The sequence below is a fragment of the Amia ocellicauda genome, chromosome 21 (assembly GCF_036373705.1).
Source record: "Amia ocellicauda isolate fAmiCal2 chromosome 21, fAmiCal2.hap1, whole genome shotgun sequence".
Lineage (NCBI taxonomy): Eukaryota > Metazoa > Chordata > Actinopteri > Amiiformes > Amiidae > Amia > Amia ocellicauda.
In genome coordinates, this window is record NC_089870.1 from 3844038 (window position 1) to 3867926 (window position 23889).

Below are 23889 nucleotides of genomic sequence, written 5' to 3' on the forward strand. Positions count from 1 at the left end.
GTCCCAGCCAGCCTTAGACCAATTGGACTAGGAATGCTTCAAAATATGAACACTTGCTTCTTTTTTTTCCCCCTCTCTCTCCAAACGACTCTTTAGCAATGCAAATAGGGGCCCTGGAGCAGTCGATAACAGCTGTTTTAAATCACTTAAAGACAGCCAGTTTACAAGTGTTCCCAGGGAAAGCTGCCTTAGAGTTTACACATGCTGGAGATCATTTGAAAAAATAGATTGGGGAATATACTCTATATCATAGGCAGAGGGTTGAGATAACCCCCAACTCGACAGCACCCAATACTAACCCCAGAAGGTTTTCATATCAATGCAATATACAGCTCTGAAAAAAAAAAAGTTTCTCTGGTTTTACTATTTATAGGTATGTGTTTGGGTAAAATCAACATTTGTGTTTTTGTTTTATTCTATAAACTACTGACATAATTTCTCCCAAATAAAAATATGAATGGAATGGAAGGGCTGCCATACATGTAGAGATGCTGATTTAAGAACAATTTGCAGTGGTCTCTTAATTTCTTCCAGAGCTGTATTTACAGTGATTATAAATGCATCAAAAACTCATAAGACTTCTACAAGATTGTCTGATTTCAACTAGGGCAACTAATTGAAACATGATTTGTGAGTAAATACAATTTGAGTCATGGACAGATTTACAGCATGTGGGCTAGTCCATGTCCCTCTGTTTGGCATTCATATTTCTGGTTCCATTTCAAGGTCTGCATTTTATTTCCTGAAGAGGAAATTTTTCTTGGTTCACCCACCTGCTTATTCTGAGACCGGTGAAGATGTCTACCTTTATCACAGGTGTCAAGGTGACTCAGATTTAAATTCCACAATCATACCGTATTTTGCATTTCATTAAACAGTAAAAAAAAAAAAAAAAAAAAAAAGGTTCATCACTTAAATCTCAATTACAGTAAAGCTTTTACATAATTGCAGCAAATGTTATATGATCCATTTTCCATTAAGTAAGCAAGATGTTGCCCTAGAGCAAATAAACAAGAATTGTAAGTTGATGAGAGAAGCAAAACACATAGCGTCTGTGTAAGCTGCAGTCCATTTGCAAGTCACTTAGCATGACGTTCAGCAGAACCAGCGTCGCTGCCAAAATCCGTTCCACTGTAAAATATTTCACAAGAGCCCATCAGGAAACTCTAACATAAAGACTAGTATATATATTTGGTTCATCAGATGCTTTCTTATACTATACAATATATAAAAAAAAGTTTTTTAACCACATGTGCAACTCTATCACACATGCAATATAAACAATTCAGTACAATGCTATATAAGCAAATAAATCTAACTTGAATATAAAAAGACACTTCAATATTATTTTTTTAACAGTTTTCTGAACATGTAAGGGAAAAATAAACCTTGAATAAGATACAGCTGCTCATATGATGACGGTCTTTTGTCAATGCAATACCCAGAGATTCTCTTGCACTTGACAGGATGGAATTATATCTTTATAGTTACACTTAAAATATATGGTCATAAATAGGAAAATTCACTCACATACAGACTGCCAGGAGTCAAAACCAAAATCTTATAAAGAATGTGTTCTTTCCCCGAGTCTGGGCCAAACTGCATTTAGAAATCTTTCTACATTTTTTTGTTAATATTTATTCACTGGCTAAACACACTAAAAATAAGTAAACAAATGTGTACAATAAAATATGCAGTCACTTACAATGGAATCCAAACTACACTGTGTGACTAAGAGGACTGTTACCCCGAGAGTCTATAATATATTGTGTTTGAATAGCTATCAAGTCTGAGCTCAAATTCTGTATATAGTTTAATTTCATGCATTGAATAACACACCATGAAGAAACTGTTACACCTTTACAATAATAATACCATACTAATGAAAATCGAGAATAAATTTCATTTTATTGACATGTATGCAAATCAAAAAAGGATTCTACAGCTGCCATCTTTACTGGCACCCTTTGTTTACACTTCATATGGCACTGTGCCCTTGGCAGACCAGAACAAATGTATTTTTATAATGCATTAGAACCACCTGAAGAATAGGCAGTATACAAAGCAAGCTGCTTCCTCAATATCTTACCAATCTCCAACAATGCATCCTTACACATATAAAGGCAGGTAAATGTAGACACATAACGTAAGCATTTTGATGAAAAATAGACATAATTCAGACCTTCATAAAAACAGGGGAGGATATGATTTTCCAGATGCCTACTTTCAAAACTACTACATTTTTATATCTAGAAAATATGCATCCCTGTAATATAAGAATAGGCAGTTTTGTAAAATATATTGCGGTTAACAAAACTTTGATACCATGTACCCAAGATCGAAACAGATTATCAGCCGCTTACCCAGACCTTACTCTGCACAGCCAAAAATTAATTGTACACTAGATAAGTGGTTATGTGAGCAACAGCAAGTATAGAAATGTCAACTGTCAACAGTACACCATGAGTAAACCCATTTGTAGTGCAGCTTACCAGGAATTGGATCTCCAATGAGATCAAAAAAAGGAATGGCAACGTGTAAATCGACACCCTGAAGAATAAACCTACGGCCGAATCTGCCCTCACTCTCAGCGGGTTCTCGTATCATGAAGAAACCACGGGAACACATGTGCAGTGTTGAAGCCATCCATCTTGCATTTGGCCCTGCAATGACTTTGGGTAAAGACTCTGCCCGTCTAGCATAACGGGAGAACGTCTGAAGCATCCGAGTTCATGAAAAACGAGTGACTGTGTGATGGTGATGATGTTAAATTGAAAAGAAAAGGCAAAGCCACACATTACTACAGCAGAGCAGAGTAGGAACTAGAAGGTAATTGCTAAGGATGCATTAAGGAGCAAACTCTAAGCAACAAGGAAGAGAAGCTCTGAACACAAACACATTGAAGTGATGAAAAAGCAGTGCCACTACATTAGATATCTTCTATGCGACCAATAGAAGGGCAGGGGTCTAGAATGGAAACTACAAGAGGATCATCGGTTCCAATTCGATTACCCATAACCATCACATATGGAAGGAAAGGCAGTAGTGCTGACTAAGGAGAAAAAGACCCACAACAGCCCACAATTGCTTGGAGTTAAGGTTAATGCCATGATTAATCTAAACTATGTTAAAGGGCTTTCTTTTGGGGGGGGGGGGGGGGGCATTTTGATTGTTCTATAATAAATATTGCAATCTTTCAGGTTCAAATAACATAATATTGCTTAGTATAGTAAAGCAGAGTAGAATCCTTTTTCTTAAATAGTTTATCATACACACCTATTGAGGAAGCCTATATAATTTACAGGAACGGCAGCGAGACACCTACCATTGTCAGACGTATTTACACTCTGTGGCATTCAGAGAAGCAAACATTTTCTTATTGTTCCATTTGTACCAATTACATTTACATCTAGGTTTATACAGAGATATTAGGAAATATACTGTAAACTTATATGTGTTTTTCTTTTTCCTTCTTTTAACAATATTCCATTGCGAAAACCTGGCAAAAGGGAACGTCTGGGCTTCTTCTACATTATGTATTTTTCCAGATGCAGTAAAACTAATATATATATATATATATATATATATATATATATATATATATATATATATATATATATATATACACATACACTGTAGTGTTCTTTTAAATACTCTACATGGTTCAGACCACTATTATTGCTTTAACCACATGCTTCCCACATATTAACTCAGCGCCTTGTAAACCTAAAAGACAATTTTAAAGTTATGTATCTGTATAGTTTTTACAGATGCTGTGCCTTATAAATCTGCAATGTCCCTTGTGCCAAAATTGTAAGATTGAGAGTGCATGGGACTGAATATTAAACTATGTAAAAAAAATTGCCTCCAAGTAAAGATTTGTAAGATTTACAAATAATGCAATATATAACATATGGACACAAGCGATCCTTCAAAGGACTTCGAATGCATCAGAACTTTACTTCAGACCAAATAAAGTGGTGAAGGCTTACCAGTCGGTATGCTATTGGTAAAGGTGTTACAGAAAATGTATATTAGGGACAGTTAAAGCTACAGATTAATACCAATAGTACCAATCTGTATGTGCACGCTGTATATTCTAAGCTTTATTATCTACTGTTTTGGGGAAAAAAGTCAAAGTATCAAATCAGAACACTGTTTTGATGTTTAAATATGAGATGCGAAGTCCTGATTCTTTAGGGTGTCTGGGCGAACATGACAACAGGCTGAAGAGATTTTAGATACTGTGGAAGATGTCGATGAAATGCCGCTTTTTAATACAGTACTTGAGATTCAGCTTGAGATAAGAAGGCCTGTTTTTTTTTTTTTTTTTTTTTTTTAATCCTGGTTACAATAGTGTCCAATTGTCTCATAAAGTGCTTGAGTGAGGCAGGCTGCCCATCACTGTTTGAGCAGGTCTTTCAGGACAGCCCCGCTGGCCTCTGCAGACACAGGCACAGGGGTGAAGGTGGGCAGGGCATCAGAGATGGGCTTCATGAGGAGGTGGCCGCCCCCTCCTGCCCCTGGGGCCGCCGTGGTCATCAGAGGCACGGCAGCAGACCGCGGAGCTAAAAACGGGTTAGACTCTGGTCTTTTGCCGATCCCAGAACCACCTGAGAAAATTAATTAAAATACATTAAAAACATTAAAAGAGATTGACATTCACAGGTTAATTAAATACCCTTTGTTTCTTTACTGACAATTTTACCCATCAAAGCCAGGATCTTCGCAAACTGACCACTCCCAGCTTCTTCGCAAACTGACCACTCCCAGCTTAGATCATCTCTTTAGATAGACACAGTATACAGTATAGGGAAACATTTTTGGAACTTATGCTAGTTTCCCAGACATGGACAACTTAATCCTGAACTAATGGAAGGGGACAAAATGAACACGTCTGGGAATTTTTGCTGAGGCCATTTATTAAGAAGACGTATTTGTCTGAAGCTGATAAAGCTGAAAGTTCAGTGACAAATCAGAGAAGCCAAACCTTCAGGTTCTTATTGCCTTTTCAACACTGAATACTTTCAATATCTTTACAGGGTTGTAACTCTAAGCTATGCTGGTTGCCAACTGCATTTACTGTAAGAGTGTGCGATTCAACCTGAATGAAAGGTTTATTTAAAAGTTATACAATGTAATGTAAAGGACTGAGCAGCAAGGGGAATACCTGTAGTGGGAGCGACTGCGCTGCTGTAGTTGTGGCTTGTCGGGGGGGCACTCAGAGGCTTGATGTCATACATTGGTAGCTTTGGGGCTGGCAGTGTCGGCCTGGACTCCACCTCCAAAAACTTCACAAACATCTCGGAGAAAGACTTGCAAAACAAATTAACAAACATCAAAAAGGGGAAGGGGGATATCGACTGTCAATAAAAAAAATAACATAGGCATCAAACGCTAACATTACAAAAGCGGGGAGAGCTCTAGAGTGGTGTTATACTCACGCTGTTCAAAGATGGCGAATGGCCAGGTCTCTGCGGAGTGTTGGGGACACTTTGGGCATTGCGACCCCCCAGCCAACTGGATACCCACCCACTCATTCCACGATGATGATCTTCTGCCAAAAGCTGGGGGAACAAAGCAGGGAGCTATTTGAGGCCCATCAAACTGTGTGACATTCCAAATGGGTTTTCAGGAGTATGGACAAACCCCAATAGATGAATGTAGTAGAAGATAAATGGAGTTTATTTTGGCCTTGCTTAAGCTTTATTGAGGGAAAGATAACCTGGCCATGAGGACAAGGCCATCACTACGTGAATGAGCCAAGGAGCTGCTGTGAGGGCGTTGTCTGGGGTGGAGCAATGAATGCTGGGAAAACACATTTGTTGTTGGATACTTGGAAGGCTGAAGGCAGGTGTGAGATGGAGGTTCTCTTAATATATATATATATATATATATATATATATATATATATATATATATATATATATATATAAAATGTTTAGAATACCATTTCCCCTTTTAAGTACTGACAGTGTGGCTCATCCACACATTTGAAGCTTGATGGTCATGGAAATGGGAAACAAAAACTTTATAAAGTTGAGTATCACATTCCATGTCTTATTACAATACAATCCTCCTCCATGCTTAAGCATCAGCAATTGCTTGTAAAAAAATTATAAAACCCCAAAAAACTGCATACAAGACGATATACTTAAGTCTGTCCACTGATAAGCTGATATGATTGTCTTAAGAAAACAGGAGATAACAAAGGATGAAAAACAGACAGTGCAACACTTGAAGAGGCAATGGAGTGGAGCAACCCTGAGAGCAACAAAATAGGTCTTAATAGGAGTTGTAGGCAAGATTACCCTTCACTTACTAGCAAAATCTGTTTCTCCTTAAACTGTTGGGTAATTCTGTAGAATACTTGGAAATTTTCCCTTTGCTTCTGCCAACAGCCATGAATAAGAAAATAGTTTGAGCAAAAACTGGAATCTGAGCATTTATGGTCTGACTTCATATGTATTAGCAAAAACGATAAAATAAGTTTGCTTATCATATAATTTGCCCGATTTATTTATTTCTCTCTTCGAGTAGAATAAGTTTAGAAACCTAGTGAAGATCAACACCTCCTTAAGAGCTTACAAGCGAACCCCTAAATCACATCTGCCTGCAAACAGATTTTCTAATATAGAATACCCTCACAATGGTCATCAAAATCTATTATTTGGCAGACCATACTCAATCCAGTCCATCTACAAAGCTTCTTTTACTTTTTTCCATTCAGGAAGGCACTATCTAAGTGCAGTAAAGAATTCTAAGATGTTCGTAATTGTTACTGCTGTAGACTACAGCCACCAGAGCTTCCCAGGCTCGTACCTCGTCTATCTCTTCCTTCTGGATCCCCAGCACGCTGCCCATCAGCCTCAGAGCTTCATGGCGCTTGTTCTTGGGAGTGTGGAAGTGTCCCACAAACAGGTTCCTCATCAAAACCCTGAGAAAATGCAGGCTCCTGAAGTTAGTTATTGAGTACAGATCTATTTATGTGCATTCAAATCTAATAAAATACAGTAAAGTAATAGGCATGTCTATATATAATATTGCATAATAACTTCATCACCATGTTGTAATGATTTGGATTACTCTAGTAGCCTTGTCTGCTACACACAAGCTGCACTGGATAAAGGAAGCACATTCTACTCCTCAGTGGAACAAGTAGGTCATTACCAGCTACACAGAGCCTGTTTTCATTGCTTTCATTTTTCCTGTAACAGTCTTGAAAGAGCAAGTTTGGTCTGAAGTGAAATTCTTTAAATGAGCACAGCACAGAATGCACAGGTCAGGACCCTGATATAAAATTGTATTCAGAGTATTCAATTACATGTTAATCAGTTATTTTATTACAAAGTTGTGAACTTACTTGTCAACTTTCCCTTCAGTGCTGTTCAGGAGGTTCATAAGCTTATTCTGAGCCTCTTCCAGCATCTCCTGTCGGAGCTCCACTGTAAAACAAAAGGCATTTCTCAGGCCTTATTTTCAGACATTTATAGGATCCAACGTGCCACATAATTCAAAGATGAAAAATATGCATTATGAGGTCGACATATTTTCATAACTTCTGCCAAAAAAAGCAGATTTCTGGACTCCACACTAGGACTCCAGACGTGTACCCCCCATTAGTTAACTATTTAAAGCTCAATTCAAAAACAAAGTCTGGATTATTTTTAGATTTCACTTTAAAGGTTGTGAAATGATGTAAGAGGACAACATGAACATGTCTGGGAATTTATCCTGATGTCAGTTATTAAGAAGCTGTATTTGTCTGAAACTGATAAGGCCGAAAACTCTTGTTATTGCACAAGAGGGAAGCTGACTCCGAATTTTACGGAGCCAAAATACATTCAATAGTTTCAAAGGGTTGTAACTTTTAGCTATGATGGTTGTCCAATCTGAGATTCTGATGGCATTGAGCTCCCAATAAATTGAGAGTGCAGAGATCTGCTGGTTATAACAGAGTTTTAAATGTAATCTTTTAGATCAATGTTATGTCGGTTTAAAGAGGAGTTTGTGAAATCAAACATTTGTGAAAATGAGGAAATACCATGAATCACTGTGTAATGAAAATATTGTGTCTGAATTAGAAAATCTCAAAGGCCAGAGCTTTTTACAATGAGTGGTTTCAGAGAGATGTAAATCATTAAGTTTGGTTAATATGCACAGATGGGTTTTGTTTGGGATTTTTTTTTATTTTTATGGACAGAATCTTGACCCTGACCTTGTTTTTGCAGTTCCTCGATTTTCTCCTCTTTCAGGTCTAGCTGATCGGTGAGTCTTGAAGCAGATTCCAGGGCTGCATTAGCTTCATCTAGATTTATCTGAGGGGGAGATAATAATTAAGTGTTTTCAAAAGTATACAGAAGATATCATCAATAAAATACTTTGTATTGCAGGAAAGAACCAAAAAACATTTCACAATCTTTTAACCCCTTCCGAGTTGGGTCAACATGATAATACTAGCATAGCTCAATTTTACATAATATTATTTATATTATTTAATCATATAACATTGGCATGTAGTTATACAGTGAGCATCCTGTAAAAGATTAGACAGACCAAGGTAATCTGAAAAATACACCTACTTTCTTTTCTTCTTAGCCCCTTTCACTTCTTACTTTTGAAGTGAATTCTGCATGACTTTTCCCAGACTAACCAATTTCCTCTGCCTGGTTTTATAAGGAACATAAACATTCCTACAGTCTGTTATACACTCTCACCTGCAGGGATGCTGCTCTATCTTGCAGCTTCTCTGCCATCCGCTTCCACTCCTCCTTCTCCTTTCTATGTTTGTCTAGCTCTGCTGAATACATGGCTTTCTCCTCTGGAACCACAAAAAAACAAAACAATGAAGTTCACTCTAATACATCATAATAATACTATGTTTTTTTATGGTGCCAGCAATGCAATCCTGAAATGTTAGGTATAAAAGCATGAAAACATGGGAGAAGTCTAAAAAGCTGGTGAGCAAGGCGTAAAAGCCAGACTTGGCAGAATAAGCCTTGCCTTGTTGGAACTGCTCGAGCACCATCTGCAGGTTGGAGAGAGACACTGCGTACTGGCTGACTTGCTCCTGGGAGGTGTGCAGCTTCATAGTCAGCTCATCTCTCTGCCGGGAGACTGCACTCAGTTGCTCCTGTAGCGACTCCACCTGCAAACTGGCTTGGTGGCTTCAAAAGAAAAACAGCAGAGGATGGAGGGAGTCAGGGAAACAGTAATGGTTTCCCCTGCACCAAAGGGAATGATAATTAAAACCAACTACAATGCACTCAAACATATTAAGGGTTGTGATAAAGAACTTCCACATGAAAAGCCTAGTATTGGCAGAGATACTAGGCAAGTTTAAAATAAAAATCCATAATACTGGGTTTTAGGGCCGGAATGAATCAAAATTTTGACCCACCTACAACTTTGACCCAACTACACACCTGGACTTGATAGTGGGTATATTTAGGAGTAGAAGAAGCCATCTGAGATTAAATAAAGTCACCACGTAGTCGAGTTTTCATTCCATTAGTGAGTGTGGCGAAAGTTTGGATTTAATCCCAGCCTGTGTAACAGAACTCCTTTCACCTTTTTGCTTTAGGGTACAAACGTACTCTACTTTTTCTAACTTAAAATATAATGCAGCCAATCATCTAAATCTTTCCCAGAACTAGATTCTCACATTTTCAGTTACTTCATAGAAACCTGGCAGCACATTATGGCCTGGAGCACAAATCTAGGAAAATCACCCTGCTGGTGTGTGTGTGAAAAAAGGGAGGCAATAGCCCTCAATATTCTAATTGTATCATAATACAAGCAGGACATTAATTAAAAGACTGCTAACAGACCACTGCTTAATATTGCATAAACGGAGTTGAATTTTGCATCTTTATGTGTATTAGACAATGTCTGACAAGGTAAATCAATAACACACCGGAGTCAATCCTGCCTGACTGAGACATGTTCCCAAAGACTGAACTGCCTCATAAATGCATAAATCTGCATTTGATTTGAAATGAAGTAAGCCTGCATTTCCCCCTGGCTACAGCCATACCTGGCACTCACAACAGCGCTGGAAGAGGACGCTAGCTTTTCTTCCAAGAGCGCCGTTTTCCTCCTGAGCTCCGTCTCCCGCTCCTCGGCGGCCACAGCCTCCCGGGTGTAGGAGTCCTCGATCTCGATGAGGTGTCTGCGCAGCCTGTCCAGCTCCTGATTCAAGCGCTGCTCCTTGTCCCTCATATGCTGCAGCTGAAAGTCACAGGGCCAGAACCCAGTCACTCCTGCACCCTCAGCTGACACCACTCCATTAGACAACTCCAAATACTCAACTTAAAAGATAGGTCTAGGTAAGTATACCCATAAGCACTGAGTGAGTAGGATGCACTGTACTCTTTTGAATGTGAGCCTTTATTTACTTTATTTACTTTATTATATGCAACTACTTTACCTCATTCTGCAAAGCACTGGTTTCCATCTGCTTCTGCTTGAGAGCGAGCATCACCTGGTCCCTCTCCTGCTGGAATTTCACGGCTTTTTCTTGCATCGATTTCACTTCATTGAGCAACTGGTTTAATTCCCCTGACTTGCCCTAGGAAGGAGGCAAGAGGTGTGGTTTAATTACACTTCCCACAAGCTTAATCAAAGTAGAAATAACATGATAGAGTTTCTGTAGTTGCTCCCTGTGTGAGAGAAACATTTGTATTCAGCTATTAAAAGATCTAAATTCTTGCACTTTCTGAAGTAAAACTGCAATTTGTGACATTTATGTTTGAATTTCCGCGTCCTTCACTGAAAAATTCGAATTATGTTCAAACAGTCATGAAAAACACTTCCATTTCCGAAAGAACAAGCAATTAGACAGTTAACCAGTCACAGGATAAAAACATTGACTTCAAGGAAAATAAACTAGTAGAAAAGACACAAAAAACCGAAATCTATACATAGATACTAACCTGTTCTCCATCCTTCAACATTTTCTCCAGCGCAGTCGCTTTTTCTCTCATGGAATTTGATTCAAACTCCTTCTCTCTCAGCAACATGGAGAACTGCATGTTAGTCTCCTGCAACGCCCTGAACTCTGTTTCTTTCTCTCTGGACTTTGCAATGATTTGCTCATTGTCATCTTTTAGTTTGCGAATGTCCATCTCTAGCATAAGCGCCCTTTCCTTCAAGTTGGTCACGGCCTGCTTCAGCACATCATTGTCATTCTCTTTGTTTCTCAAGCTGTCACTCACAGAGTTTAGCTGGTCCCCTTTAGCTTTAATCATCAGGTCCTTCTCTCTGAGGGACTTCTGAAGGGCCTCCAGCTTCTCCTTGGCCTGCCTGACCTGAGCTGCTGCTTCTTCCTGTCCCCTCTGTCCACTTTCAGAAGCCACAGCCATAGAATTGGACAGCCGGTGGTTATTTTCCTGAAGAGTGCTTATGAAGGCCTCTTTCTCTCCTACAACTCCTCTCAAATATTCCACCTCCTGGTACAACCGTTTCACCTGTCCTTCCTGGTCTTCTGGAGAAGCACCTTGGGTGGGAGCTTCATTCATGACCAGAGATGCACACTCAGGACTGTTAGCGACCAGATCAAGTTTTCCAAGAAGAACGTCCTTGGTGCTGCTCAGCTGGCTGATGGATTGCTGCACCTGAGCAAGTTCCTGACTCAGGCTGCCCAGCTTCTTCTCCTTCTGCTCGTAACTGTGGATTAGTCTATTGTAGTCCACAGACAACTGGGAGTTGCAGTCACTGTCAGCCAAGACTTGGCCGTGAAGATTGAGGAGTTCCTCGTGCAGCTGTGCAGATTCGTGCTGCATGTTCTTGACTGTTGTGATGACTTGCTGCTTCCATTCCTCCATCTTCTTCACCTGCTGCTTAAGGGTGTCCCTCTCCTGAAGAAGCTCTTCAAACTGGTTGCTGCTCACTCCACTTGACTCAGTGCCCGGTCCGGCGTTTGATGTTTGAAGAACGGTCAGCAGCGTTTGGCACTTCTGCGTCAAGGCATCAATCTCAATGTCTTTTTCCCTGATGATTCTTGAGAGGTTTTGGATGGTCTCACGCACCATTTCCTGGCTCCCGGTGTCATTCATGTGTGACATCCTCCGATTTTCCTCTTGAAGCTTCATCAAAGCAGCTTCCTTGGCCGCTACGATGTCCATAATTCTGTGGTATTCGGACTTCAGCTGGCTGTTCTCCCTAGTCTTCTCATTCAGAACCGCCAGCACTTGCTCCCTTTCCACTGCGTAGGCCTGGAGTTGCTGCTGAAGATACAGGATATCCTGCATGTGAGATCCAGAGGAAACCCTGGCGTGGAGTGCTTGTATCTCCAGGTCCTTCTGCTGGACCATCAGTGAGAGTTTACCCACTTCATCTTTTGACACAACAAGCTGATCCAACTGCTTGGTCAGGGACAAATTCTTCTCATTAAGAAGGTGGATCTCAATTTCCTTCTCCTTAATCCCCTTCACCAGTCTTTCAATTTCCCCTTTAGACAAGTCATGCTTCTCATTTCCATTCTCACCATTCAATGACTGAGTCTTTTCTTCCTGCAGGATCACCGGGGAATCGGTGGGGATTATGGGCCTTTCCCCCTGAAGCTGTTTCTTAACCTGGTCTAGGGATTCCTGAAGGTGAACAATCTCTCCATCCTTCTCAGCTATGAGCCTCTCATAATTCAGACTAATTTGCTCATTGTGGGTTTTGGCCTGATCCAGTTCATTTTGTTGTGCCTGAAATGACTGCTGAGTTTGTAACAGGCCTCTCTTTTGCTCTTCCATGGTTTTCTTTAGAGCTGAAGCCTCTTCTGCCAAGTTGTTATTTTTGGTCTTGAGGTGTGTGATCTCAGTTTCCAGTTCTGTAATTATATCCAAGGTTTTAGGCTCCGCCATGGGTTGAGGTCTGCTCTGCTGGTCCCTCAAGCGATCGATTTCCTCTTTGAGATGACTGTTTTCCTCCTTCATCACACCAAGCTGCTTGTCTTTCTCTTCGAGCACATGCTTTAAAATCTCCCCTTCTTTGGCTGCCTTGGCACATCTTTCCAGGTCCTTCTGTGTTTCGCTCGCTCTTTCCTTGAACGTTTCCATAAAGGTATCCTTCTCCTTGATCAGCTCAGTCAGCTGCTTCTGCCCAGACACACTGCTGGCCAGCATCTCATTGGTTTCCCGGTGATCTGCTGCCATTTGTGCAATCTCTCGCTTCAGGTCAGAAATCTCACAGTCCTTCTCTTGATTCAACGTCACCATACGCTCGTGCTCCGTTTGTAAAGCTGAGGCATCCATGCTCCTTGCCCGAGTTAGCTCCTCAATAGTCTGCTGATATTGCTTAGACTGTTCTGTTAACCTGCTTTCAGCTTGGTTGAGCTCAGCTTCCAACTGCCCCTTCTCCAGCCTTAAAGCTTCTATTTTCGTGTCTTTTTCTAAGGTGACCTTGTTCAAAACAGCCTGAGCATCTTCATCTTGTTTCATGGCTGCCTCCTTTGATTCCGCTTTAAGCTTCTGGATTTCCATTTTGAGTTCAAAATTTGTGGACAACACTTTCTCATGCAAGCCCTGGATGTCTGAGATTTCTCGCTTCAGTTCACAAATCTCCTTTTCCTTCTGCTGCACCAGATGTTTCCAGTGGTCCCCATCAGAAGCACCCTCCCTGGACTTGGAAAGCTCTGACCTGGCTGCCTCCAGCTGCTCCTCACTTTCCTGCTGCCGCTTTTTCAGTTCTGTGTTTTCCTTGCGAACTTCCGAGTTGCGCTCCTGGAGCTTCCCCAGCTTGTCCTTGAGCTCCTTCACAGTGGCCTCCAGCTGCTGCTTGCTCATGTGCATGTCATTGAGGGCAAAGGCACTCTGGCTCAGCTTCTCTCTCTGCATCTCCAGGTCCCTGTGCATGGCAGCCTGCTCCCCCTGCTGCTTCTTTGAGCTCTCCACTTCCGACTGCAAACAGGCGATGGCAGCATCTGCGTCTTTGCGTTGCAGAGACAGCTGATCCTTCAGCGAAACCAAGTGCTAAAAGATAAAGGAACAAGGTTTTACTGTGACACAAACTAACAAGAGTTCAGAACACCCTCTCGCCTGTTATTTATTCCTCTAACAGGTATTGCACATTACCAAAAATGTGAAATATGCAGGATCTTTCAATAGCCTATGCATCAGCTAAAATTACACTCTTCCCCCAATTATAAATATTGTATATTGCAACATTGTTTAACAGAAACCTTTCGAACTGATTTACTTTTCTTGCATATATTTGTTAAACATCAAGAGGACAGAAGACTGACCAGATTAGCCTCCTGGTTCTGCTTATCCAGTTCCTCCACCTCCGCAGCCAGTGTGTCTTTCTCCATGGTACATTCCCTAAATGCCATCTCTTTGTCTTGCAGTTTCTGTCTCAGTTCCTCCACTTCCTGCAGGGCAGCATCCAGTTCCTCACTGTTTCCAGCACTCGCCACTGCCTGTTCTTGAGATTTCACCTTCTCAAGGAGCTCCACCTTCCCAATAAAAAAAGCATACAAAAAAGGGTATGAATGAGTGACGTGCAAATAGCCATGTGCTACAGGACTAGCCAGGAAAATTATTTGTTTAAGGCCTGGCTTGTGTTAGATCTGGAAAGGGGCAATTAAATTATAAAGGCAAGTAACCAAACTCTGCGCTGAGATACAAAAGCTCTGGTGAATGTTACCCACAATAATACTTATCACACATATTCACCTGAAGCTCAAGAACAGGGTTCATACATACATTCAGAACAAATACAATCCAGGACTTTTCCAAAACTATTCCATAACATAAAAATAAATTTCCTTGACTAACTTACTCTACGTTTTACTAATTGCTATATTAGTCTGTACTGTACTAATTCTGATTGAAACACTTGTTTAAAAAACCACAACACTACCATTAGGTAAATGCTTTATCAATATCTGTATAATAGTTGCATTATTATTATAAACAATTAAACTATTTTAAATGATTACATAAAGGTCGGAACTAAAATGTCTAGAAAAAGTTGGTGTTGTCCATGACCTGTACGAACCCTGAAAGAAGAAAACCTACAGGACACCAATGTAAGGATTGGTATCTGGGGGTGGTTCTGCACACAGAGTTGTGGGTAACCTGAACATAGTGCATGACAATTGTTCTGGAATTTGATTCAAGTCATCAATCCTTGCATCAATATGATAATAGCAACCAAACAGGCAAGGTGGCTTCTCCATGCATGTGACCTTATTTTATGTTCCTGCTTTGTCTCAAGGCTTTTCTTAATTTCTACTCGTTCTCCTTTCAGTTTTTTCTGGAATGAATATTATTATATAAATTGAAGGACTCCACCTGTTCCATTACACTGTCTACCTCTGGAACAGTGTATTATGCATAGACCTCAACAACGGATTGAGAGTACTGTGTAATGATGGCAGTTTAGATTTTATTGAGTGCAACAGACCTTCTGCTGTTCCAACTCATCCTGCTTCTTCCTCAATGACTCAATTATCGTGTTGAGTTCTAGAATGTCTGCATGTTCCACTTCCGTTTTGGATTCACTCTGGAGATACATAAAAAAGATTAACTTCCCTGTTCAAGGAATAGAGTTTTAGGGAATCTGCACGTGCACATGCATTCTCCGTTATGCAGGGTAGCGTTTAGACCACAGTATTACTGAATGATAAATGCATATTATAAAGATTAATATTTTTTTTATAAATCATCACACTGGACATATCTAGACGCATCTAGAAATAAACACAAATCTCTTTCAATTCAAACGCTTGAACTATTACATTACAGACACCAATCCTGATATCTGTGGTCTGTGCAGTTCGTTCCTAGAATGTTATTTGCCAGAAATATTTGGAAAAATACCACAGAATAGAGCAGCTCACATTAATATGCAAGGGAAATGATCAAACTCTTAAAAAAGTGTTTTTATAGTATATAGAATACTTCCATCAATATTCTCAATTAGTTGGCAACATACCTCACTCTCACTGAGGCTTTTCAGTCTTGAGATCTCCTTCTCCGCAGCTACCAAGAACAGAGATGTATATTAAAATCATAACACATTCCTTTTTCAATCAACATATCAAGAAATAATGCTACAAGTAATCTTCCCCATTGTGGATCAAATATGAAGACTGCCATTACCTGCCAGCGCTTTCTTTAGCCCATTGATCTCATTCTCAAGATGCGATTTATGCATAGCTTTCTCCTCCTGGTCTTTGACCCTGGTCTGGAGCTCTTCCACCGAGTTCTGCAGTCTTTGATAGTTTTGCATCAGCTGATTGTTCTCTGCTTGGGCCATTTCCTTCTCTTGTGACACGGCAGTGTATTTCTTCTCCGCCGCAGCCAAACTCTCAGCCAGGCCCTTCAACTTCTTCTCTTGCTGCTCTGAGGTCTCCTCCATCGCTTTCAGTGTCCTCTGCAGCTCTGACACTCTGGAATTATCCTGGGACCCTGTCCTCGGACCACCTTTCAAAAACATGCACATGCAAACGAGTCACATTCACTCTCTCTGGGAGATGTAATTATAGAGCTGAATGTTTTTATAGATATATATACACATTTATTTTTTATATAATTTCAAGATACAGCAGCATGTTGGCACTGTTATACACCTAAGAAATCCAGTAGATCTGAGGGTTCTTATACTGCAAAAGCAGCAGAGCAAGAACTTTAGACTAATGGAAAAAAGGGTAACTTTCCCCTGAAAAGTCTTATAGAAAAAATATATAAAGAAACATCTCTGTGACTTCAGCATTATATGTCAATGCACTTATTGGTGACTCATTTGCAAATCACACAATAACTACTTCTTGGAAAAAGTAGATGTCCACCTCCATAGGAAACATCAGATTCCTTAGAGGAAATAACTGAATTCGGGACAATATATGCTCAAACCACACCCAGTGGGTGTGATGACATGTGGGCAGAGGCAGGGGAGAGCTGGGCTGAGATGTTCTGCCCCTCACCGGTCTGCAGCTGCTCCTCCAGCTCCTCGATCCTCTCCTCATACTCTGCCAGCTCCTCTCGGTGCCGGCGTGTGATATCCCCCATCTTCTGCCGGTGGGCATCTTGCAGGGCAGACAGCTCGTGCTGGTGCTCATCGATCTCCCGGCTCATACTTTCTCTCAGCTCCTGTGAAGGGGGCAGCAGGGATTTGTTCAGGAAGGGGTTGCAGTTTCTACTACTGGCCAAAACAATGCTCCACAACAGTGTTTCCAAGGCTAAGAGATGATCCCTAGAACTGGAGGCAAACCAACACTTTACAGAAAATTCATACAATAAACCTTCAATGTTTTTACCTTAATAGTTCTTTGGAGCTTGTGGACATCACTCTGATCAGTACTTGCAGTCCCCTGAGCTTTAGAACCCTAAAAGAGTTTATATATATATATATATTAAAAATATATATCTCAAACTGGTATTGCATTCCTTCTTGAAATGTAATTCACATAAAAATCATTAGTGAGGTATGTGGACTTATGTCCTCAGGATGTAAACAGGATGCTTAAATTCAATTCTTAAGAAATGGGCCTTAAAATTAAATTAAATTAAATTAAATGTTTTTGACAACATAATAAAACATTAAAATAAAAATACCTGCGACAGATGTCTCCAGTGGGAAACCTCTGACTGGAGACGAGACACTTCATTGGACAGCCTGTTGATCTCCTGCTGAGACCAGATGATGTCTCCGAAGTCCATCTCGTCGCCCTGGAAGCCGCTGTGAGGGGCTGCAGAGGGGAGGAAGGAGGTGGCCGTAGTGGTGGTGGGCAGGACAGCCGCACCGGAGGACTGTGCTGCCATCTGGAGCTTTTGCACCTCTTCTTGAAGGCCATTTTGCCTGGCTTTCAGATGGCTGATTTCCACCTGAAATAAACGACACCTAACTCACTCGCTAAGGTCAAGCTCACAGAATGGACTCGTATGGCAATGCCGATATGTAGTGATGCAAATACACCCATATGCTGGACAGAGGTGAATGTCAAACAAGATGAGATACAATGACTGAAAAGTTGCACCTCACCTCTTTTTGCTGCAGCAGACTCCTGTATTCGGTCGACTGCTGTTTTATTTGGATCTCTGCTGCCTCATGCTTCTCCTCGAGTTCTGTGTGGAGCTTTTTCAGCCGTTCATACTGGGAAACACACAGGGCCACAGATCAGAGATGGCTTCTAGTTCTAGTTGCAACTGTGAAATAGCCATCTTAGAAAAATAGGAACTTGACTGTTAAGCATACAGAAGTGAATGACCTTAAATAATTCATCATCTATGGCAGAAACCATTCTACAAGTGTACTAAATGAACGGTTCTTTAGCTTTAAGGCCTGAACAAAAACAGCCCTTATATTTCACTATCAATGTTCCAGACTTTGGTCTCTGTTGACTGATTACGCAAGTTGCTGATGGTCAGAAAACTTCACTTAAGTTCCATTAAACCAGTGTCAGTACCTCCGATTTCTGTGTTGTATAGGCTGTTTCCAACTCTGTTAATCTTGAGTGGGATACGTGTAGTTCAGTGGCAGCATCTGGGAAAGGAATGTAATACACACAATAGGAATCATGAAATTAACTAAGCAATCCAAAATATTTAAAAAATGTCTCCGCCAAAAACAGAATTTAATCCTACAATAATCTACAAATTAAATTAATCAAAAACTTTACCTATATGAACAAAACAATTCTTCCTGCAGTCCAGTTGTTTTTAACAAAAAGCACAAAAGAAGCTACTTCTATAATTAACTTAAACAAATGCACCCAAACCTTGTGCAACTATTTGATTAGAGATAAAGAAACATTGCATAGAGTAAGAACCCCTTATTTTACAATGAAAATATTTATTTTTAAAGTAAGTTTGAATTCAACAGGAACAGTTATCGCATTAGGAAACAGTGGCTACTTGCTATCTCTGGACACTGTTGCATATCACACAGTTTGGAAGATTTCATTTGGTTTCTGTTTGCCTGTTAAGAAGCAAACAGGCTTAACAGCTTTTCCTGTGCAAAACGGAGAATAATTTAACCAAATGCCATAACACTGAGCAGTATAAGCTTGTCCTGATGTGCACAAATGTTTTAAAGGGCCCAGGTAATGTAACCTCTGAAGTTAAGGCAGCAATCAGCTACATTATGGACTATTCTATTCAGCGAACCAAAATAAACTCTCCTGCAGTGTGGTGAAATGTGGCCTCAAAGCAAAATATTAGCATAACTAAGAAATAATGTGAAGTTAACATTCAGTCATCCATCTCTCTCAGGCAAGAACAATTAAAGATCAAGAGTGTGATACTTTCCAGACTGTCTATTTGGGATCCTGACAATGCAGCACAGTATCTGAGTTCCGGAGAGTTTGCAAAAAGTTTTTTTAGGAATGCTACTCCATAATAATCAATTTAGAGAAACTCTAGCAGCTAGCAAATTTAACATCTCCTCTAGCTGTATAAATATATTCTCAGGACGCAATGACTCATGTCATGGATGGCTTTAATGAAAAGAGGGGGAAAAAATAGGTCAAAGATCCCTGTAAACGTTGCTTGTGTTTTTTTCACCACTTATCAGTGAGACAATATTTACAGGTTTTCATGGGGGTTTGTCTCTGCAACAGCTGCTGTTCTGTATAATCATCACTTAAAAAAAACATTATTCATAACCTTCCACAGAATTTATAACAAGCAGGGAAATGTACACCTCTGCAAACACTTGTGGACATCAGAATATTTATGTACAGTACAGAACTGCAGTTCCTAAAGCCATGGATGTACTAAAAGGCTATTCCAGCAGCAGGTGTTTCAGGCTGCAGCTAGAAAAGCATCATATTTAAGAAATGATCTTGGGCGATAAATCTAGTATAGTGCTTATAGCAGAAGTCATTTCTGTCTCCTGTTGTTAGTGTGTGTAAGGTGGTTTTCATGTCAAAGTTTATACCAGCAGGACAACACATTTGTGTGGGTTAGAATGAGGTCTTGGGATTTATCATTTGTTTATTGTGTTTTGGGTTCCATACACTTCACAGTAGGGCTGTGCGATATGACGATATATATCGTATGACGATAGAAAAACGTCTATCGTTTCATATTATGCTCTATCGTTTATATCATGGTGCCGCAAATCCCACTCTTTAGGGCAGTATTTTTCGTCATTAGGACGCTTTGCGTTCTTCCCGGTTCTTCCACACGTGTCGGATGCGGCAAGAAATGTGCATCAGAAACACAGACAGATATGGAGGAGAGTGAACTGACACAGAATAACCAAAAAAGACAAAATAAACTTTAATGGGCAAGCGCACACGTTCCGCCCCGCTCTCGTCGCCGGGCTAAACTTGATCTGCAGGCACCCCCGACAATACGTGATCGCTCCCCCTCTATATAGATGGATATAATTTGTATAAAAATTAAAGAATAGTTTGTTTGCATTTTAATAAATTGCGAAGCAATGCAAACAAAGTTTCATTAGATGGTGAAGTGGTACAACAACTTTTATTATTATTATTATTATTATTATTATTATTATTATTATTATTATTTTGCATTGACACGTGCTGTACCGGTAAGTAGAATCGAAACGCGAAAGTCAGAGTAGAAATGTGCCACAATAAACCCGGATGTGGTAAATCTGCCTGAATCTATAGCATTTTACAGCGCATGTCTTGCGGGATTATTATTACTTGTGTTATTGTTGTTATGTGACAGTAAATCATATATATATATATATATATATATATATATATATACACACACACATGATTTACTGTCACATAACAACAACACAAGTAATAATAATATATATATATATATATATATATATATATATATATATATATCCCATAACATAACACATGTAATAGTAATCACACACCACTTGCGTTGTAATATGTTGCATTCTGCATATATTTACTAAGACAGCCTGCATGTAGTTTGCATATTTAATGATTAACGAAATACTTGCAGTTTGAATGTCTTTGGTCTTATTTTGTAGCTTGATTGGATAAAAAAAGAAATATCGACATATATATCGTGTATCGCCCAAACTTCTAAAAATATCGAGATGTTACTTTTAAGTAATATCGCCCAGCCCTACTTCACAGCAAAACCCTTGCAAATCCACTGAATCTATTTAAAATGTCATTGGTGTTGCAATAGTACAAAAAATACTTTAAAAAAAAAGTTTAAAACATTATTGGGTGGATTTCACTTCAAACAAATCTAGCTGAATCTCTAAGTTACTCGTACACTAAGCAAGCTGAACTTCCCACTGAAAAGGGTTCTTCTCAAAGTGTTCAGTTTCTAAATAAATTATCTACATAAAATTGATTATCGTGCATTTAGCAGATACAAATTACAACACGAAAACGCTGTCAAGACACTGAATGAGCATGGATGGAAATAAGAATAAGTGAACAGCACTGTCATCAGTTTTTATCTTCAGGCCCCAATGCCTTCTGTACACATATGCTCAAAATATGGACCCGAGGCATAGCCCACATTTAGGGTTAGCTCACATGCAACCTGACCACAAGACCATCTACAACCTGAAATGGCTCAAACAGCTATGCCATCAGAGTCGTATTTCTATCCATTAAAATGTATACAGAGTCATCTATTCTACGAAAGCTGCAGTTCACAGCTGTGATACCAACAATGAGTTTCATTTTCATATCCTGCAGCTAATGTTGTTTGTTACACATTAGGTTTTTCGGGCAGTTGTACCTTGGCAGATGCCAGCAGGTGTAAAAAGTGGAAATACCGATCTACCGTCACCCTGTTCTGCTTCCACAGAAACCAGTGAACATGCAAGTACAACATCATAAAATAAAAATAAAATGTACACGGACTTACCTCCTACTTCCTCCGTCCCTTCCAGAAGAATATCTTTGGTGAAGCTGGAAATCTGGCCGGTAAACGAGGACAGGCTTCCCCCGACCTGCCCCAAGGACTGCCCGAGCCCGGAGCCGATCCCTCCAAGCCACGATGACATTATTGCATCAACAAAGGAGCAAGTCTATCGTACAGTTTCAGAAACAGATACAAGACAACGTTACCGCATCCAGTCTAACAGAAACGTGCGGCCCGTTTTCCCCTCGGTGCTCAATGACCGCCGGCTCTAATTGTAAAGGCGACCACAGGCTGCAGGCGGTGCTGCTGTAGTGTTACCCGGTGCTGGCGCTTCGCATTGCCGGTGAAACAGCGCAGGAAAACTCGCGGCTTTCCGCTGAAGGGGGCTCATCAAAATACAAGTAGTGTCACCTTACCCCGGTCAAAACCGCAAACGGGTGACAGTTAAAAAGTATACAGGTGAAAATTAAATAATTAAACTGCGATGAGCAGCACGTCCGGCTAATTCATTCCTACTGTTATTGTGTTTGTTTTTTTAGGTCGGCATGAATAGATGATCTCTGCCTGCCAACTCGACGGTAGCCATGTTACACCGTGTTCCTGCTGTCAGAGAGGACGTGGACAGCACCGCGGCATCACGGGACGCTGGAGGACCAACAAGAGAGTCGGGAAGCGAAAATCCACACGCAGACGGGTCGCAGTTGTGTGCAGACCTGCGCGGTTCCACCAATGGGATCGGCGGGATTCTGCAGATCTGTGCAGAGTCGCGGATGTCTGCCACAAGAAGGCGACACATGTTTGCTACAATGTGGGTGTCGTGTCACACGGAGGACGGCAGTGAATCACCTGCTCCTCAAGGCATGCTCTGTTGCTTGTGTGTTTTAAAACAGTGGTCTGATACTGTATCATACTGTGGACTTTCATTTTCAGATGCCGCAGTGCGACTTTGGTTAGAGCATTTTTACGCAGCTGATACAGAATACCACTATTCTGGCAATTACGGCACTTTTTTTTGTGTGTATTAACATAGCAAAATAAAATGTATCAAAAAAGTGTCCCTGCAAAAATGCCTATCGAGCTCATTATTGAAATGATATGTTTTAAATGATGTGTATTGCAAGACATGATTGATATGTGGCTAGTGCTGTTGTTGAATTTCGCTGCACTCTCACTGTAGTATTTCGGGAAAGCCAGTATGGTTCACACATCCTGTGTAGAACAAGGGCATTTGTCGGGAACAAAGTGGAGCAGGCTTGTTTTATTTCTTTGCTGTAATGGGAATACATTGTGTGTGAGGAGTAAAGTATATTGGACCTGGGTTGTGCATATAAGAATCTACACTTCATTACATTTGTCTAAACACCTATGGAAAGGAGTCACAGACCCAACCCGTTATTATTTAGAGGAAGATCTCAGATGGAAGGACAGCTGTTTGTGTTGTTAAAACAATACATTAATAGCATAAAATAAACACTGGAATATAATATATGTGGAAGAGAGTCTGCAATTATAGCCACTTGTACAACGTGCAGTGTAGTAACATACTGTAGTGTGCAGTACTTCACTATAGATTATACAGTAAACTACAGGGATATTTACAGAATTTGTTTACCTTACATTAATCTCAATTTTTCTGCGTACCCTAACTGCATACACCTGCTGATTAGGTAATGTATTTATACAGATTATTTTTTAGGACAAGTTTTATTGCTTTTGTGTTTGCATATAGTCTCCTTATGGTGAATTCATATATATTTAATAAACAGTCTACGACCTTTACAGATGCACACAACGTATATGGCACATCTATATGTAACCATAAGAAGCCAACCTGTGGCGTGACACTTTGGCAATTTCACCCAAAGAAGCTCTTAAAACTAAGCACCAGTTCCCCAATGCAGGCCCCTCCTAACCCAATAAGAGTAAGCAGAGACGCGAAATAAAAACAAGGGTAACAGTTTATTTCGTACAGAATTATAAAAGTAAAATTATTGAAAACGGATTACAATACATAGAGGCACAAATCAGACAATCACCACCAGGGGACGACCAACACTCGCTTCAGCCTAACCTGAGTAATACATTACAAGTGCAATTACATTAATCATAA

At 40.2% G+C, this 23889-nt stretch overlaps 1 protein-coding gene across 1 annotated transcript; it reads right to left on the reverse strand.

Moving 5' to 3' along the window:
* Positions 1–1889: 1889 nt before the first annotated feature.
* Positions 1890–21921, reverse strand: trip11 (thyroid hormone receptor interactor 11). The gene is made up of 21 exons (XM_066695074.1): positions 21783–21921; positions 18401–18477; positions 17977–18087; positions 17550–17819; positions 17252–17320; positions 16919–17084; positions 16095–16418; positions 15928–15974; positions 15397–15495; positions 14234–14443; positions 10935–13961; positions 10430–10570; positions 10037–10230; positions 9004–9167; positions 8718–8821; positions 8219–8318; positions 7364–7445; positions 6823–6937; positions 5445–5567; positions 5171–5315; positions 1890–4613 (listed from the first exon to the last, which is right to left on the reverse strand). Exons 1-21 carry the CDS (start codon positions 21919–21921, stop codon positions 4402–4404), a joined length of 5919 nt encoding a protein of 1972 aa, XP_066551171.1. The 3' UTR covers positions 1890–4401.
* Positions 21922–23889: the final 1968 nt, after the last annotated feature.

Coding starts and splice junctions, on each gene's coding strand:
- trip11 (XM_066695074.1), bottom strand. CDS start 21,921: ATGTCATCGTGGCTTGGAGGGATCGGCTCCGGGCTCGGGCAGTCCTTG. Junction 15,496..15,927: donor AAAGCCTCAGTGAGAGTGAG/GTATGTTGCCAA, acceptor ATGTATCTCCAG/AGTGAATCCAAAACGGAAGT. Junction 14,444..15,396: donor ATGAGTTGGAACAGCAGAAG/GTCTGTTGCACT, acceptor TTTATTGGGAAG/GTGGAGCTCCTTGAGAAGGT.